The sequence below is a fragment of the Schistocerca cancellata genome, chromosome 1, assembly GCF_023864275.1.
Source record: "Schistocerca cancellata isolate TAMUIC-IGC-003103 chromosome 1, iqSchCanc2.1, whole genome shotgun sequence".
NCBI lineage: Eukaryota > Metazoa > Arthropoda > Insecta > Orthoptera > Acrididae > Schistocerca > Schistocerca cancellata.
Genome location: NC_064626.1, coordinates 420,377,953 through 420,398,395, shown reverse-complemented (window position 1 = coordinate 420,398,395; position 20,443 = coordinate 420,377,953). Strand labels below are relative to the sequence as shown.

At 42.0% G+C, this 20,443-nt stretch overlaps 1 protein-coding gene across 2 annotated transcripts in view; it reads left to right on the top strand.

Annotated features, from left to right (window-relative positions):
* Positions 1 to 20,443, top strand: part of LOC126175967 (G-protein coupled receptor Mth2-like) — a 572,026-nt gene that overhangs the window by 158,884 nt on the left and 392,699 nt on the right. The window contains exon 1 of one of the 2 annotated variants that reach the window (XM_049923089.1): positions 14,112 to 14,956. The exons of the other annotated variant lie outside the window; for it this stretch is intronic. Coding sequence (XP_049779046.1) covers positions 14,194 to 14,956 — 763 coding nt within the window. The 5' untranslated portion in view covers positions 14,112 to 14,193. Of the gene's footprint in view, positions 1 to 14,111; positions 14,957 to 20,443 lie in introns of those variants that run through there. 2 annotated transcript variants of the gene reach the window in all.

The following is a 20,443-nucleotide window of genomic DNA, read 5'->3' as shown; positions in this document are numbered from 1 at the left end:
CTCATATATATTGACGAAAAGCACTCTGATCGTTACAATATCTCCATTCGAACAAAATCTGCTGTCTAGCCCATCAAAACTGCATAAAACATGGAACAAGCACTCTCCACCACGACTTCACAACAACTCTCCACTATCACCTCTCGATAAGCACTCCCCACTACCACTTCACGACCAACACAGTCCATTGCATCTGAACAACTGCTGCCTCTGGAGGCGGCTAAATAATACTCTCTGGCGCAATCTCTGGCGCTGTGGCTCAGTGTAGCCACCTTTCAACCATCACAACCCTATTTGTAGATAAGTTCCACTGAGTTTACACCATCATTTGCAATAGCATTTAAAACCTCTTCCAAATATTATATTAATCGCACAAATGTGTGATTAAGCAAGTTGAATCTCCACCCATGTGGCAGTCATCTATTGGATTCAGACACAGAATAGCACTGCTTCTTAGCCTCTTGAATGGTACTGTAACAGCGATGGATCTTCTTATCACCTGTTCGGATTATTTCGTATTGTTTCCTTGTCAGCGAGGCTTCCATGAAGGTTGACAGCGCTTGGATGTGCCAAAGTCTTTCTTTTGTTTGGAAGTCTCTTCGACTCCGATCTAATGCTTGTCTGTATTTAGCTCCTCATGTAGGAGATGAAGTAATATCTTTAACCACTTTGGAATTCTCAACATTTCCAGATCAGCGGAGCTTCATTTGGCTGACACACGTTAATTTCTTGGCTCCAAAATTGTTTCTTAGAAGCTGTGTCTTACGTGATTTACTGTGTTCAATTAACTGTACGAATTATTTAGATGGCCTACCAACTCGAGTTTTGCATCATGGAACTTTAATGGTACTTTGCGTCCAGTTATGTCGATTTATGGTTATTTTTAAGGAAGTACTTTCAAGCTTGTGTGAAGCAAGCCATCTTTTCTTTATATAAGACAGTTTATGTTTAAAGCCTTTCTTTTCTTCAAAAACTAAGGTAGGATCGGATAATACATAATTTTTCACAAATTACAATCTTTTTACAAATGCTCTTTCATAACTTCTCTTCATAAGGTCATAGAGGCATTTTATTGGCTTAACTTTGGCATTCGAAGGGAATAGGATAAAAACAGTATTTCAGAATTCATTTCGGAGATGACATTTTTTATAGCTGGCAACTCATTAAACTGAGGTATTCGGCGGCTATTTAAATTTCCGGTAGGCCTATAAGAATGATTTTTCTACCAAACTGTATTAAGAAATATGCAGGGAAACACCTGAACTATAACAAAAACCTATTACTAGTAAAATAGTAAACAAGGTGCAGCAAAATAATTAGAAATAACGTTACGTACACGGATCTTCGGGATTCATACTGATTTTCACGACGCTTCAAGCATAGCTACACTTCAACACATTCAGAAACGTTGAGTGATTTCAGGCCAGTAGAGTAGCTTCAGATACATTGCGTGCGAGACGTAAGTACGCTCTACGGCGTGTCAGGGCACAATAACTAAATAACACAATGCCTCAGCAATGCCTCTTCTATTAGACTACGTAGGAAGTTTTACATTCCGGGAATAACTCGCATTTCAAAAGCGGACTTCTGGCCAGCTTTTAGGCAACAATACCCCCATGTTCGTCTACTTCCGGAGTCGCCACACGAGCCGGCAGGCAACGTCACCACTCAAAACACTAGTCGGAGTCTCCTGTCAACGGTAGGACCCGCCAGCGATATTATTGCACTTGGCCTCCCGTGGCCGCTATCAGAAACACGCGGCGACGTTACAGTAAACAGTACAGTGGTAACTAAGGAAAAACGCATCTCATTGTGAATGATTTCAAGACAGTTGTACATACACCACGTGATCGAAAGTATCCGGACACCTGGCTGAAAATGACTTACAAGTTCGTGGTGCCCTCCATCGGTAATGCTGGAATTCAGTATGGTGTCGGACTACCTTCATGACAGCATTCACTCTCGCAGGCATACGGTCAGTCAGGTGCTGGAAAGTTTCTTGGGGAATGGAAGCCCATTCTTCACGGAGTGCTGCAGTGAGGAGAGAGAGGTATCGATGTCGGTCGGTAAGGCCTGGCACGAAGTCGGCGTCCCAAAACATCCCAAAGCTTCCTGGCAGGTTAAAACTGTGTGTCGGGCCGAGACTCGAACTCGGTTCCTTTGCCTTTCGCGGGCAAGGAGACGAGGTACTGGCAGAAGTAAAGCTTTGAGGACAGGGCGTGAGTCGTGCTTGGGTAGCTCAGCTGGTAGAGCACTTGCACGCGAAAGACAAAGGTCCCGAGTTCGAGTCTCGGCCCGGCACACAGTTTTAATCTGCCAGGAAATTTCATATCAGCGCACACTCCGCTGCAGAGTGAAAATCTCATTCTGGATCTCAAAGCTGTTCTATAGGATTCAGGTCAGAACTCTGTGCAGGGCAGTCCATTACAGTGATGTATTAGTAGTGTAACCACTCCGCCATAGGCCGTGCAATATGAACAGGTGCTTGATCGTGTTGAAAGATGCATTCGCCATCCCCGAATTGCTCTTCAGCAATAGGAACAAGAAGGTGCTTAAAACGTCAATGTAGGCCTGTGCTGTGATAATGCCACGCAAAACAACAAGGAGTGCAAGCCCCCTCCATGAAAAACACGACCACACCATAACACCACCGCCTCCGAATTTTACTGTTGGCTCTATGACGTTCACCGGGCATTCGCCATACCCACACCCTGCCATCGGATCGTCACATTGTGTACCGTGATTCGTCACTCCACACAACGTTTTTCCATTGTTCAATCGTCCAATGTTTACGCTCCTTACGCAAAGCGAGGCGTCGTTTGGCATTTACCGGCGTGATATGTGGCTTATGAGCAGCCACTCGAACATGAAATCCAAGTTTTATCACCTCCCGCCTAACTGTAATAGTTCTTGCAGTGGATCCTGATGAAGTTTCGAATTTCTGTATGATGGTCTGAGTAGATGTCTGCCTATTACACATTAGACCCTCTTCAACTGTCGGCGGTCTCTGTCAGTCAACAGACGAGTTCGACCTGTACTCTTTTGTGCTGTACGTGTCCCTTCACGTTTCCAGTTCTCTATCACATCGGAAACAGTGAATCTATGGATGTTTAGGAGTGTGGAAATCTCGCGTACAGACGCATGGCTGGCCAGGGTGGCCGAGCGGTTCTAGGCGCTACAGTCTGGAGGCGCGCGACCGCTACGGTCGCAGGTTCTAATCCTGCATCGGACATTGATGAGTGTGATGTCCTTAGGTTAGTTAGGTTTAAATAGTTCTAAGTTCTAGGGGACTGATGACCTCAGAAGTTAAAGTCCCATAGTGCTCAGAGCCATTTGAACAGACGTATGACACAAGTGACACCCAATCACCTGACCAAGTTCGAAGTCCGTGAGTTCCGCGGAGAGCCCCCTTCAGCTCCCTCACAATGTATAATGACTGCTGAGGTCGCTGATATGGAGCACCTGGCAGTAGGTGGCAGCACAATGCACCTAATATGAAAAACGTATGTTTTTGGGGTGTCCGGATACTTTTGTTCACATACTGTATACTATCAAGTGGTTCATCGTGCCCTGTGAAATATCACGATAAAAACTCACGACAATCCGACCCAAGCGCCCTCACTTCCAGGTCCAACAATATTTTGGTCGACTATGTTCATCATAAGAATAAACCTGATGTAAACAAACACAAACGTGATGATTGGTCAGAAGCTGTAGCACACGTACACTGACGTATTTACGCTGTTGGAAGTAAGTTCTACTTATGTATTATTACTACGTTACGTTAAATGGAAATTTAAATGTATTAACAACCATCAACGTTTTATTTTGACCACTCTTTAGCTACGTAGTTTTTATTTCAAAAATCGTGTGCAGTCACAGTCTCTGCACTGTTGGGCTCTGATTGTCGAGGTGTTAATATTGTAAGGAGGCTGTTTAGATTTTTATATTGGTAATGCCACGTAGCGCTCTGTATGAAAATCACTGGCTGTGCTGTGTGCAGTATGTGGCTAGTTTGCATTGTTGTCTGCCATTGTAGTGTTGGGGCGGCAGCTGGATGTGAACAGCGCGTAGCGTTGCGCAGTTAGAGGTGAGCCGCCAGCAGTGGTGGATGTGAGGAGAGAGATGGCGGAGTTTTGAAATTACATATATTATGACTTGTGATGATATTAAGGTAAATACAGTGTTTGTTCTCTATTAAAATCTTTCATTTGCTAACTATCCCTATCAGTAGTTAGTGCCTTCTGTAGTTTGAATCTTTTATTTAGCTGGCAATAGTGGCGCTCGCTGTATTGCAGTAGTTCGAGTAACGAAGATTTTTGTGAGGTAAGTGATTTGTGAAAGGTGTAGGTTAAAGTTACTCAGGGCCATTCTTTTGCAGGGATCTTTGATAGTCAGATTGCGTTGCGCTAAAAACATTGTGTGTCAGTTTAAGCACAGTTGTATAAATTGTTCTAAGGGGACGTTTCAGTTGTCTTCGGTGATTTTCTGTCCGAAGAGTGATTCATTGTGTCTCTCCATGCTAGTCTATCTTGTGCAAGCCCCTTCTTCTCCGCCTAAATACTGCAACGTAGATTCATTCGAAAATGTCTTACTATGTGTATTCTTACGTTCATTTCCCTCTACAATTTTTATCCCTCACACTTCCTCCCATTACCAAAATGACTATTCCGTGATTCACTATGGTATCTCATGTCAATCTAACCCCTTCTTTCAATCAAGTTGTGCCACAAATTTCCTTTTTCGTCAAATCTGACGGAATACGTAGTGATTATACAACCTACTCACCTAATTTTACCCCCATTCTTGTCTGTTTAAATAGCTGGATGTAATGTAGCATTGCGATATGAAATGGAACGAGAATGTGAGGACTGTTATAGGAAACGCGAATGGTTGACTTCCGTTTATTGGGGGAATTCTGGGAAAGTGTGGCTGATCTGTAAAGGAGACTGCATGTACACGGTATTTATAAATGAATATTGGTGTTTTAACACTTTATAATATTTATTGTATTAAACTTACAGTTATAAATGATATGTAAAATGAAAGAGCAACTCAAACAGTTTTACCAAGAACCTTATAAATGTTCAATGTGAGCACCATTTGTCACACGGCACACATCAAGTCTATAGCAGAGTTCTTCCCAGACGTTGATAAGTATGTCTTCAGTGATTTTAGCAACAGCTGCTTCAATCCGGTTTCTAAATTCAGGGAGGTCTGCTGGCAGCGGAGGCACGCACACACGATCCTTGATGAAGCCCCAAAGGAAACAATCGCATGGCGTTAGGTCGGGTGAACGTGGAGGCCATACAAAGTAAGCCTTGTCATTGGGCCCCTTGCGGCCTATCCAGCGCTTGGGTGCAGTAAAGTTCAACCAATCGCGTACTTCGCTATGCCAGTGATCACATTGAACATTTATAAGGTTCTTGGTAAAACTGTTTGATTTCTCGTTCATCTGACACAGCATTTGTAAGTTGAATGTAATAAATACTATGAAGTGTTAAAACCCCGATATTCATTTATAAACACCCTGTATTTGATACGGTGTCCCACTGCAGGTGGTTAAAGAAGGTATGAGCATATGGAATAGATTCAAAGATATGTGAGTGGCTCGAATAAATGTTAAAGTATAGAACCCAGTATGTTGTCCTCAATGACGAGTGTTCATGAGAGACAAGGGTATCGTCGGGAGTGCCCCTGGGAAGTACGTCAGGACCGCTGATATGCTCTATACAGATAAATGATTTGGCGGACAGGGTGTGGGCGACTGTAGAGGACACCAGATGATCTAGACGAAATTTCTAGTTGGTGTGATGAATGGGAGCTAGATATAAACCTAGAAAAAATATAAACCCATGATGTTGAGATACACTAAAAGTAGGCCGGCCGCTGTGGCCGAGCGGTTCTAGACGCTTCTGTCTGGAACCGCGCGACCGCTACAGTCGCAGATTCGAATCCTGCCTCGGGCATGGGTGTGTGTGATGTCCTTAGGTTTAAGTAGTTCTAAGTTCTAGGGAACTGATGACCTCAGACGTTAAGTCCCTTAGTGCTCAGAGCCATTTGAGCCACCATTAGTAGAGTACTGCTTGACACAGTCACGTTGTTTAAATATCTAGGAGTAGCCTTGCAGAGTGATATGAAATGGAACGCGCATGTGAGGATTGTAGTAGGAAAGGTGCCTGGAACTGGAACTGGAACTGTTGGATTGTCAACAAGTTCGTGGTTTCGGGTTCTTGTAGCTTGCCACTCACGTTTCCACTCTGCGTTCTGGTCGAATCCTGTGGATACCATTTGGACTCCTATTTCATATGCTGGTCTTCTAGATTTGAGGCGTTTCCTGGGCAGTGATAGCAAATCATCATGAAGAAGGATTGAGTTGTTTTCAGAAACTTGCTGACAGAGGTTGTAAAGAGCAGCCTTTCGACGGAGGTCTGGTGGACAGATGTTTGAAAGTACTGGTAGCCAGTAAGTAGGTGTAGACCGGACTGTGCCACTAATTACTCTCATAACTGAGTTCAGTTGGACGTCTACTTTCACTACGTGGGCGCTTCGGAGCCAAACTGGTGCACAGTATTCTGCTGTAGAGTATACCAGTGCAAGGGATGCTCCTCGGAGGACTGATGTGGTTGATCCCCATGTACTGCCTGCCAGCTTTCTCACAACGTTCACTCGTGTTTGTATCTTCTTGGCCAAGTTGGAAAGGTGTCTTTTGTACGTTTAAGTTCTGTCCAGAATGACTCCCAGGTATTTTGGGCTTTTGTTGTATCTGACTGTGCCAAGGGGGCCGAACTGTCGACTGATCTTTGCTGATGAAAGACGATTTGAGAGGTGGAACACCTCGGTTTTAGAAACATTTGGCCTCAATCGCCATGTCTCAAAATACTTATAAAGATTAGTAAGGCTGTTCGTTAGGTGTTCTTCACATTCATAAAGGTCTTCACTCTGATATGAAATTGCCAGGTCAACTGCATATTGAAATTTTCGGCAGGTCAAATTCGGCAGGTCAGCTGTGTAGAGGTTGAATAACAATGGAGCAAGAACAGAGCCCTGAGGTAATCCGTCATTGAGTACATGCCATCTGCTTTTCTCTTCTCCTTGATGAACTTTAAACCGCCTATTGCTTAACATGTTACTTAAGAGGTTGCCTAGAGTTTTTCAAGGTATTGCTCTCAAAAATAACAATAATAGGCCCTTGCACCACACTGTGTCATAAGTTGCTGACAGGTCAATGAACACTACTCCAGTTTTAAGTTTCTTTTGGTATCCAGATTCTCTGTGAGTATTCAAGGAGAGCACTTGTTCACAGCAGCTTCTATAAGGTCTTAAACCAGCCTGTTCAGGTGGTATCACAGCATTAATTTGATCTTGGATTCGGTTTAGAATCATTCTTTCCAATAGCTTGTAAGCACAGCTAAGTAGAAATATTGGGAGGAAGTGTTCTGCAGGTGTTCCCTCTTTCCCTGGCTTTTCGATAGCGATCATTTCTGCTCTTTTAAATTTTTTGGGTAATGTCGCTGTACGAAGAATTTCGTTAAAAAGGCAAACTAGCCAATTTCGCGTTACCGGTCCACTGTGCACCAAAAATTCAGGGTAGTGCCCATCTGCACCTGCAGCTTTTCTACATTTCGCATGCTTAAGGGCTGTCTTCAGTTCAGTGATTGTAAATGGAGAAGAGAAATCTGGGTTATGTTGCAGAGATTTCTTGACTTCCGTAAGCTCTCTCTTTACTTGCCGAAGATTTGCTTTATCTGTTGAGACCTTGGAAACTCTCACTAAGTAACTGGCGATTGAGTCGCATGAGACCGTTGAGTTTTCTTTGTTGTGGGAAGGGTCTTCTCCAAGTTTGTGAATCAGCGTCCATGCTTTTCTACTGGAGTGAAATCGAGGTCCCTTGTTTCTTTATGCCATTTTTCTCTCCTTTGTTCATTCAAGGAATTCATAAGGTTCGTAGCTGTTTATTAGCCTCCACTGACCTTGAATTGGTTAAACAGCTGGTTGATCTGTTCATTCCAGCCAAGAATGTATTCTTTCCGACATCCTCTTGGTATGCTCTTTTTGCAGTAGATACTACGATCTTTAAAAACTTTAAGTATGATTTTGAAAGTGCAGGAACCTGTGTTACAAATTTACTGTCTTTGATGGATACACGTCCAGGTCATCCGCTCTCAAAACTCCGCCATCTCTCTCCCCACATCCACCACAGCTGGCGGCTCACCTCCAACTGCGCAACGCTACGCGCTGTTCACATCCAACTGCCCAACACTACAATAGCGAATATCACAACAATGCCAACCAGCCACAGACTGCACACAGCACAGCCAGTGATTTTCATACAGAGCGCTACGTGGCGTTACCAACATAAAAACCTAAACATCCTACTTACATAGAATTTTTCTAAGGGGAGGTTTCACCCTGCTAGTCATTCCCTTTCCTATTACACTCGCAAATGGAGCGAGAGAAAAACGGCTGTCTCTATGCCTCGGTACGAGCCTTAATTTCTCTTATACTGTCGTCAAAAAATGGTTCAAATGGCTCTGAGCACTATGGGACTCAACTGCTGTGGTCATAAGTCCCCTAGAACTCAGAACTACTTAAACCTAACTAACCTAAGGACAGCACACAACACCCAGCCATCACGAGGCAGAGAAAATCCCTGACCCCGCCGGGAATCGAACCCGGGAACCCGGGCGTGGGGAGCGAGAACGCTACCGCACGACCACGAGATGCGGGCTATATACTGTCGTCGTCGTTATTATGTGAAATGTACACTGCCAGTTCCTTAAATTTTCTCAGTGTTTCGAGAAAGGAAACCACCCAGGCATGTTGACAGTCGGCATCATTCTGTTGCTGGATAATACCCGCCCACGTGTTGCCAATTTGCTCAGACTATTCTGCACAAGTTTGACTGAGAAGTCCTTAAATCTTCCATACATTTCCGATTTCTCCCCACGCGATTTCCATATTCCTGGACCCCTGAAGGAAGACATTCGTGGCTGCCGATTTGCTTCAGACGGAAAGGTGACTCCTGGGTACAAGCATGGTTCTGTAGGAAAGGTGCACGCGTGCGTGCAATGATAGTTCAGTAGGCAACCGCAGGAAGGCCTAGACCGTCCTGTCTCGCAGTGGGATTGAGTGTATTAACAGTTATTGCGATTAGTTTTGAAATAGTAAACACTTCACTTCCTTGGTCCATGTGTCCCGTTTTCATTTCACTGCCCTATGATGGCGTCTTTGTCTTTATACTGACACTGTCGATAAGGTCATGCCTGTTTCTAGCTACAACGTCTAAAGTATTTCCATTGTGTGTGCGTTGTCGAAGTTATTAATTTATTATTTACTAACTGTATCCGGCTACGCTTTGCTGTGGCTCAGTCTTCTTAAATGGAAAAGAAAGAAAAGAGAAAGCACACGTTTCTAATATGTAAGGGAACTGGATATTCTTTCTCTCTCCTGTCTTTGTCTATTTCTTCCTCCTCCTTTCTTTGCCCACCTTCTCCTTCTCCTCCTCTTTCACCCTCTCTTTGTCCATCTTCTCGTTCCCCCCTCTCTCTCCACCTCCTCCTGCTCTCCCTCTCTCTGCCCAGTTCCTTCTTCGCGTTTCCTATGTCCATTTCCTCTCACCCCTCTGTTACTGACCTTGTCCCTTGTTTATTATTATCGCAAATTCCGATTCAGTAGTAATATTCTAATTCTAATTAAAAAGTATATACACTACATGTATCTAATCATTTATTACAGTAACTTGTAAAAATTTAAAGTAACTGGAAAGGTGCATTTTGAGATTTTTTGTAATAATATAGTCCCTTTACATATTACATGTACAAATTATATACTATATGTATTAATACAAAGGGCGTTCAAGAATTTTTGCGCAGTCGTCTCTAATTTTTTAATTTTTATTAGAGGAGAACGTAATTTTTTGTGAACACACTTGGAACACTTAGCTATACATTGAGCTTACTCAATATAACCTCCATCAGCTGTTCTTTCCATGATGTAAATGCACTTTGGTAAAATTCTGGGGATTGACTATTACACCATCGCTTGACACAAGAAATAACGTCTTTCTCACTATCAAATGTTTTACCGCGCAGGTGGGCCTTCAGACGACCAAAGAGGTAAAAATCAGACTGAGCCAAGTCCGGACGGTAGGGAGGATGAGGAACAATTTTCCAACCCATTTTCCTGATTTTCTCCTGCGTCAGAAGGGCTGTATGGGGCTTGGCATTGTCATGGTGTACTCTGATGAGCTGACCCTGAAGCTGTGGTCTGTGGGTCTTGATGTCACGTTGCAGCTTTTCCTATGACAAACAGTTACGGTCCCGGGTAATTGTGGAGCCAGGTTCCCAAAAGTCAATGAAAATGACACCACACTGACCCGAGAAGGAGACCATCACCTTTCGGCCTACTGTTCGTGAAAGTCTTGGTTTCTTCCTCCGAGGGGAAGCCGGATGACGCCACTCCATAGGTTGGGTTTTGCTCTCAGGTTCGGACAAAAATAACCATGTTTCATCCTGGGTAATGACGCTGTCAAAGGGATGGTTCCTTTCAAAGGGCACGGCCGACTTCCTTCCCCGTCCTTCCCTAATCCGATGAGACCGATGACCTCGCTGTCTGGTCTCCTTCCCCAAAACAACCAACGCTATCAAAACACTGTTTCCACTCTTCAGTAAAGGTCTTCATGAGACGTGCACAGATTTGTCTGTACCCTAGTGACTGTACAGTGATACCACACTACCCAATGACAAACGAGTCATTTCAGCAAGCTGTCGTGTCGTCACACATCTGTCATTTTGGATGATTTGATCAATGGTCTCCTTATTCACATCACTCACTGCCGTTGATGGTCTACCGCATCGTGGATTGTCCAGTAGAGAGAAATCACCTTCTTTAAACCTGTGCAACCACCGCTGGATACTGCTGCGATCCATTGTGTCCTCCCCATAAACAGGGAGCAGCTTCCTGTGAGTCGATGTGGCAGAGTCATCGCCGGTCTTGAAGAGGAACTCCATCACCGACCGTTGTCGCAACCTGACATCTACTTCACAGTTCATTATGTCTCATCTGTAAATAAAAGAAAATATCTTTATATACCAACTTATAGCTAATTGTTCCAAGTGTGTTGAAAAAATTTCATTCTTCTCCTACTAAAAGTAAAAAAATTAGAGACGACTGTGCAAAACTTTTTGAACGCCATTTGTAATATACATATGTTAAATAACACAAGCCAGCGAAAAATTTTTTTTTTTAAATTTTTTTTGAAAAACTTTTTTTACTTTGATAGCTGATCTGTATAGATTTTTATGAGCGGAATCCAAATCTAGCCTTAATTTTTTTTTGTATCACCCACAGTTTTGAGCAATATGCTTTTTATTACATAGCATAAAAAACCTATGCTATATGGTGCACGGGGAAATTAATGAAACGCTTTGTTACAACATAAGCATGGTTTGTATTTACAGTAAGCTACTTAAAAGAATGATATGTATTAATAGAGGTTTTACTTGTCAGCTGGAATTGGTTTGTATTTTCTTTCTCTTTTTTCTTCGGAGGTTCTTGTGTAGCTTTCTCTACGATGAGTCGCTCGCTGAACTTCTCGGTGAAGTGACCAACAGCAGTCCCCCATCATGTTGGTGTTTCAGCGGCCTTGGTGCGTTTTTCCATCACTTTAATGTCCTGGTGAAAATGCTCTCATTGCTCCTCACTAACATCTCCCATGTTGTCCGGGAAGTAATCAAGGTGACTGTTCAAAAAGTGAACTTTCAGGCTCATTAAACATCCTAAAGTTTTAAACTTCTTTAACATTGTAGCTATAATAGAAACATGTTATGGGTCTTTTTCATGTCCTAAGAACTTTGTAACGACTTGCTTGAATGATACCCATGCTTCTTTCTCATTTAGGGTCACTGTGGATTCAAAGCTAACATCAAACGTCAATTTTCTAATGTCAGCTCCGACAAAGATGATTTCTTTTAGTTTAGCTTCTGAAAGGTGTGGAAACGTTTGGCAGAGATACTTAAAACATAGTCCATCTATAGGCAAAGCCTTTACAAACTGTTTTATTAGGCCTAGCTTTATATGTAGAGGTGTAGGAGTAAATTTTTTGGATCTACAAGGTTTTTGCGTAGAATGTTCTTCTCACTAGGTTTTAAAGACTCCCTCACAGGCTAATTCTTCATGCACCAGTGTTGATTCCTAGCCCTACTGTCCCATACTACTATAAAAACTGTTAAATTCTTTAAAAGATCGCTTAATTTAATAAATTTAACTGTAAAATGTGAAGAAATGGTGGTGATACAGTTTTTTAAGTATCATATTTGCATTTCCCACCCTAAAAAACATAAGAATAAGGTATTTTCAGCAAAAAAAATTTTCCGTCGTTGGCCTGTGTAATTAGATACGGTACCTAAAACACACCCATATTAGAATTCAACTTCGTGTTAAAATTTCGAAGCAATCTGTCAATAACTTTCGGAGATTAACGATTTTGAACAAACCAACACTGACAATTCTATAGCGTTTCCTTTTATTGCGTATATACCAGATGGCGTACCAATAAGTACGTGAGTATACGAAAGCATTGTTGTGTCAAAATTTCAAAGCAATCCGTAAAAAAACTTTCGGACACTTGAGATTTAGAAGAAACAAACATTTACGTTCGTACTTGTGTATAAACTGTAAATGTTTCTAACCGCAAATCTCCGAAGTTTTTGGCCGTTTGGTTTGAAAGTTTGACACAATGTTGCATTGGAATAATTGTCGTTTTATATACCTATTTGTAATATATATAATCTTGCATTATATATGAGATTGTGTCAAAATTGCAAAGCAATCTGTCAAAAACTTTCGGAGATACACGATTGTGAGTGAATGAACATTTACATTTTTAATTATATACATTTATCATAATCCACTTTATTGATGACAACAGTGAACTGTTACATATAAAATTACATGCACGTAAAATTTCATGACAATCTGTTTAATGTTATTTGCCTTAATATTTTTCTATTCTGACCACTGAATTTAATTTAGAGGGGCTATATGGAATGTAGTCGAATTAAATCGGGTGATGCGGAGGGTATTAGATTAGGAAATGAGATACTTAAAGTAGTAAATGCGTTTTGCTATTTGGGGAGCAAAGTAACTGATGATAGTCGAAGTAGAGAGGATATAAAATGTAGACTGGCAATGGCGAGGAAATCGTTTCTAAAGAAGAGAAATTTGTTAACATCGAGTATAGATTTATGTGTCAGGAAGTCGTTTCTGAAAGTATTTGTATGGAGTGTGGGTATGTATGGAAGTGAAACGTGGACGATAAATAGTTTGGACAAGAAGAAAACAGAAGCTTTCGAAATGTGGTGCTACAGAAGAATGCTGAAGATTAGATGGGTAGATCACATAACTAATGAGGAGGTATTGAATAGAATTAGAGAGAAGAAAAATTTGTGGCACACCTTGACTAGAAGAAGGGATCGGGTGGTAGGACATGTTCTGAGGCATCAAGGGATCACCAATTTAGTATTGGAGGGCAGCGTGGAGGGTAAACATCGTTGAGGGAGACCAAGAGATGAATACACTAAGCAGATTCAGAAGGATATAGGTTGCAGTAGGTACTGGGAGATGAGGAAGCTTGCACATGATAGAGTAGCACGGAGAGCTGCATCAAACCAGTCTCTGGACTGAAGACCACAACAACAACAACAACATATATTACTATTTTGTCTTCCCTTACCTTTAACTATCGCTCACATTTAAATGGCTACGTATACGCTACTCCACATATAATGCAAAAGGTGTAGAACTGATTGCTCAGGACAGTTTTCGGAAAATATGTTCAGGACTACTTCACAAGATTAGTGACTTCCGCCACCCACCGTAGTGCGGCTTGCGTTCACACAGTTAGTTGTAGATCGTCACTGGCGAGACGTTGACCTGTAACAGACGGCGGATCAGGTCGGTTCGCGCCGACTGCTGTGTGAAGGACCGGTTCTGGCGACTCGGCGGCCCTGAAAGATGGCAGCCGCATCGGCGGGCTTCCTGTTCGCGAGAGCCGAGTCGTGGCACCGCGGGGCACTCACGTGACCTTCAGCAACACTCCCGCGCTTACCGCTCGGTGCCGGGCCACGGAGACGCACCTCCGCCCGCTCCCAGGCAGCACAGCACCGGCCGCCTTTGCAAGTTCCGGCAGAGATGCGCCAGCTGCTGTCTGTTGCGGTCGCTCTGGCCACCCTGTGTTCCTGCAGAGCGGGCGGTTCACCTCTGAAATGCGCGGAACTTCCAGTTCGCGATACTGCGTGTTCCAGTCCACCGGTAGTGGTCCTCCACCCCAGCGGTAGTCCAGACGGCGACGCGCAGGGGCGGTACTTCTGGTACGACGTGAGCGACAACAGCACTGTCTGTGCCTGCCCGCGCACTCAGATCGCCAAGTGCTGCCCGCGCGGCTACGTCCTCGAGGACAACGCGTGCGCCAAATCGAGTTTAGAATTTCGGCCGGTGATAACGGTCGCAGGCGACAACATCTCGCTGACCGACTACGACGAGGTGGCCATGACAAAGTGCGTGAACATCGTACCGGTAAACAGCTCGGACTACGTGGGGGTCACCGCGGACGGCCAGCTACATACGAGGATGCTGGGAGCGTACGTGGTGGAGCCGCGGCGCTTCTGCCTGGAAAACAGCCTCGACGGTGGCGCCCACCAGGTGGCGCTCGTGTGCTGGGACGGTCGCGAGCCGGGGCTCAAGCCCAAGTTCATCATATTTTCTTCGATAATGCTGGCGTCGACGCCGTTCATCCTGGTGACGGCGCTGGTGCACGTGGTGCTGCCGCGGCTGCGGAACCTGCACGGCTACATCGTCTGCTGCTACTCGCTCAGCTTACTACTCGCCTACGTGTCTCTCGGCTCGACGCAGATAGCCAGCAGGTTCATGAATGACACTGAATGCGTAACTCTCGGTACGTACAGCCGATCTGCTATGCATTCTTTTTTATTTATTGGATTTTCGAATGTCCCGTAGAGCCAACCAAACACAAGAAATGTTGTACACAATTGATTTTGACAATTCGTGTTAGACATCATATTAAATTACTGAATTTTCTCATTTTGAGAAGAGTGAAGGAGCTATCTGTTTTACTTACTAACAACATTCAACAGCCAAAATGGCGTAAATATTTTTTTTAAACAACCGGTTTCGACAGACTTTGCTGACATCTCCAGGTGCTCAATAATCTTTATGTTATGAAACGTGTTCATATTACGTTGGAACTCACGCGAAGTTGTCATGTGCATAAAAATCAATTTATTGTAAAAGATGTCTCATAACTAAAATATTTAAAAACACAACGCGATACATACAGGGGCATGGCCATTTGCACGAGGTGCTTTATGTTTTGTAAATATTTAAGTCATGGCAAACTTTTTGTCCTGAGCAGACTTTTATGCATATGACAACTTGGCGTGCGGTCCAATTTAATATGAACACCTTTCGTAAAAAAAAAAAAAAAAAAAAAAAAAAAAAAAAAATAAAAAAAAAAAAAAAAATTAAGACCTGAAGACGTTAGCAAGGTCTGTCGAAACCGGTTGTTTTAAATAAAGAAATGTTTAAGTGATCTTGGCTGTTGATAGCTGCCAGCAATTATTTTAATTAACGTTCTGGGACGATTTAACATATGATTAACAAATGACTGATTCGACATAAAACAAGATTTCCAATCAGAGTATACGAAAACCAGTAAACAAGACGAAAATAGAACACAGGATACACAGTGGTGGTATACCATAAAATTCATACTCATAACACAATAAGAAATAAGAAATCGCCATTGGTACACGTCTGGAATATTCCAGTTTACTCGACATTAATGACTACATACAAGCAACGATTTCTACTGTCAAGTATAGTCGTTTCCCACTTGGAGGTAATTGCCTCATCGAGCGTGAAATTAAATTTTATGAGGAATTAAAAGGAAAAGGGCTCGTTAATAGAATTTTTGTGTCGGTGCTTGATAGAACAAACAACAAATAAAATTAGAAATAATTTCCCGATATTAGGAAAATATTGTTGATTGGATCAAGAAACGACCTTGGCGTTTTTACAAGAGCATCGTTACGTGACAACTGAATGTGGCAATCACAGATGAAAGGACCGTGCGTCGTACTCCACGGAGGTATAATAAGGGAAGCTGTCATGAAGTCACAAACTTGAAGCCGATGTCCGCCAAGTTACTTACCCTAAACATTAGCTTCCGATGGAAGTTTTTTGATAAAATATGGCAGCTTTCGTCACTTATGGAAATACTACTCATTCTGATTATGGTCTAAAATGTAAAGGAAGCACATTTCATTCATAAGTAGACTAGTTAAAGCAAAATTTTCTTTTGAACAGCGTAGGTAGGCGTAAAAGTATGCATTTTTGGTTTTACTGTACATTTAAAACAAAATACTGTATTATTTCAATTACGCTTGCAACACCTAGTTTGACATATTGGTAACATTGTGGAAAAGTTTCACTGTCATCCAATTATTAACAGAGGTGTATTAAAAGTTTTCCTAAAAAATTGTTACTTGCTCTTACCTCATGTTGTGGGTTAAGACTACGTAGGCATGGGGCAAGAGTATGCAGTTTGTACTTTTACCCCCAACTGAAGAAGGTATAAAGGATTACAAGTAAATACATGGAAAACAAATTACGAACTCTTTATTTTTCGGCGAGTTGAAAAAAGTAAATGTCCTAATGATAGGCCTAAGAGTAAGGCTAGGAAAATGTTTGTCAAGGACGATGCAGTGCTGCAGTACTGGCTGTTCTTTCTCAAATGAAAATTCTTTTTAAATCGGCCGAGTGCTCACTACCTTTGCCGGTTTCCAGACGTTTGCTTGAGGCAGCCTTTGAAAACCCGATAATTTTGGATGCTTGTCTTATTGAGCTTCTATTTTCAAAAACGTCAAGAGCTAATAGAAGAGTGCCTCTGTTAACCGCTTCGAGTTGATGTTCTCGGTCGGTTTCTTGAAAAAAAAAAATAAAAAGCCGCTATGCAAGATGTGGTTACATACGAATTGTGTTTGAGATGTAGGTATGTTTGAAAAAACCTCTCTCCAACGAAAGAAAAACTACAGGAATGGAAATTAATGTAAGTTCTCCAAGGGGAATACTGAGGCTTATAAAATAAATAGAAACCAAAAAAAAAAAAACGCTTGAATACGCTAGAAGGGATTACACAAGCAAAAGTACAGATTGTTAGCAAATATTTTCTATATGGGGTAAATGTACGCTCTGAGAAATTCTACCCCAGTAGACCTGCATACTTTTACTCCATTCTGCTATTTTCGATTTCGGCAGTCTACAGACAACACACACAACTAAAGTCATGGAGATCAAGAAGGATATTGGAAGCTTATAGCCATCAGTTCCACTACTGAGTATAGACAATTTTTAAATAGATTTGGGTTCACCTAGCACGCAATCAAAACTATAAAAAGTTTACATCGAAAACGTACAAAAATGACTTACTGTAAGCGGCCGACTGCCACGAGACTCCAGAACAGAGCTGACGAGATTATGACGTACGAGCTGCCTGGTGGAGAATACTGAACCTCTGCTTTAGATACCTGAAAATTTGATGTGTACTCTTGCACCCCTGGGCACTTTTTACCTTCATCTACTCTACACGAATTTTCGTTACGCTGTTTTCTTTAGGTCTAGTAGTCTTATTTCTATCATTTAGACTTTCTATCATTCGAACTCAAAAAGCGCTCTGAGTGAACGCTGTGAGAAGGAAAGACTGGAAACCGAACACGCATGGCAAAATATGTTTTCGGCACTTTCGAGAAGAATACGTAGACGGAACATCAGTTTCGTCAGTCCGTATTAAGGGCAATGTAGCCATTTCACATCAAAATATTTCTCTTATTAGTTTTCGAAACCTGTAACAAATAGAAAACTGCATTTACTATCCAAAATATGTGGCATTACTGGATCAAATATGTGTTTACGACCTGAACATCTGAAAAGCCTTCCTAATCCTGTGTTACCCACGAAAGCACTGTAACATTTTCTGTTTAAAACATAAGGTATGACCACTCCATAGAAGTTAAGAACAAGAAGCGATCGTAAACAGAAGTATGCTAATTTTTTGGCGCGTCTAACATATAGAGTCGCTTTCAAAACAAAGCTGCAGCGTTAAGTCTGTAGCGCCGTCTCCTCTCATTATGTCATGACTTACGTGGAGTAGGAATAGCTGTAGTTTAGCGGGACAGGGAGGAAATTATGGTGCTACCATTCGGCTTTGACCAGTGACGTTGCGAACATGTGACAAACGATGTGAACAACATAGCGACTATAAGGTTGAAACATAAACAACACAGACCGTTCTAATTACGAGAATTCATTATATCGAGAAAGAATATTTAGAATTACAACTACTAGATTTCTTGGAAAGAAATTGAATCTAGCATCGTAAGAATGTGCTCTACAGCTAATGGGCATCAGGACAGAGATTACGAACTAAAAAATTATTCACGTAAATATATCTTGGCTAGTATCGGAAAATGCCCTGTAGCCGTATTAGTACAAGTGGAGAGTGCGACACGCAGGTACAAATGTAATTATCCTTGTGTTAGTAGTACATCGAAACGTTTACCCCACAAGAACTTTAAGGAATATGAAACCAGTCCCGTAAAGAAGTCCCACGAATAAATTGATGTCTATGATTAACAACGCAAATTTTTAAAAAAATATTCACCGTAAAGAAAAAAATACTGATAAAGCCAGCCCCGGATCTACGATTTTTCCGAACCGGAGCAAAAACTTGATAGTGGCCCCTCCCCCCAACTTGAGCGTTTCAGACAGGACGTCAAAATGTAAAAAAAAATTGATTTTTAAAAAATATGTTCATTTTATAGCGCACATCTTTTTGAAGAATTTGATGCATAAAACATACGGTCGAGGAAATGTAAGACATATTATTTGGCCTTAAGTGTGCCAAAACGCAGTGCCACACCTCTTCACACGGCATTCTTCTATCGCACTCACTGTATATTTTGTTTTGGAAGCCATCAGACCTAAATTCAGGACAGTGGAAGTTAATATGTCTTGGGGTGCTTCCTGCTCCTAGTCGACCGGTTAGACGGTCATCCACCCGTTCGGATTTATTCGGCTCAGCTCGTATAGCCCCGTCCCCTTTTGTCTGCGGGAAAGTTTTTTATTTCTAGATGTGACTGGGATTCCCCCGGCACAGACATCACGTACAGTACGCACGCATTCGAAAATAAATTTATGATTTGTTCAGAAATCAACTTAGAATGTGTTCAAATATGATCGAAAACGATAGCCCAACATGCTGTGGATGCCAGACGCTTTGTTTAAATATTATACTTATCGTCGAAACAGAAGTGATAGTATTTTGTTTCTCATGAACGGCAGAAATTACAAATATAATTTCTCTCAAAACTAACGAAAATATGGCAAAGACCTCCAATTCAACACACCCACTCAGAAGTGACGTAACGACACCCACCACATTACGTCATTGGTGAAAGCCAATGAATTAGTATCGTATTTTTATTTTATTTTTTTTATTGGCTTCCTACAAAGATCTGATTAATATTCCCAGTAAAAGATGCTTTATATGTTGATTGATATCAAAACGCATTGTAACGAAGGCATAAAATCATAGGACTAATTGATGTGGCATGTAATTAGGAGACCACTGCTAGACAAATTCGGTAATGAAGGAATGCGCAATCAGTCAGTTCACTGAATGTACACACCATCCAAGCAATTTTCACCTGCAGGTAAAATTATATATGACAGTCTAGGTAATTTTCTTATGACTGTTCAGTTTTCCAAACCATTGTGGTGATTTTACGGTAGTCATAAAGTTTATAAGGCGGTGGTGACTGATAACGTGCCATCAGTATTTTTGTCACCTTAAGAATGTGAAAAAACGAGGTGTCTGGGTGGTTAGATGCGCATCCGGAAGAACGATTGTTAAAATCCTCATCCGGCTATCCCAGATTTAGATTTTCATGACTTCCCAACATCAGTCCAGGTTCAAGAATACTTTCCCACTCACCTTAGCTCACATATAACCGAATATAAAAAGATCCTAAAAATACAGGGCTATTACAAATGATTGAAGCGATTTCATAAATTCACTGTAGCTCCATTCATTGACATATGGTCACGACACACTACAGATACGTAGAAAAACTCATAAAGTTTTGTTCGGCTGAAGCCGCACTTGCAGGTTTCTGCCGCCAGAGCGCTCGAGAGCGCAGTGAGACAAATGGCGACAGGAGCCGAGAAAGCGTATGTCGTGCTTGAAATGCACTCACATCAGTCAGTCATAACAGTGCAACGACACTTCAGGACGAAGTTCAACAAAGATCCACCAACTGCGAACTCCATTCGGCGATGGTATGCGCAGTTTAAAGCTTCTGGATGC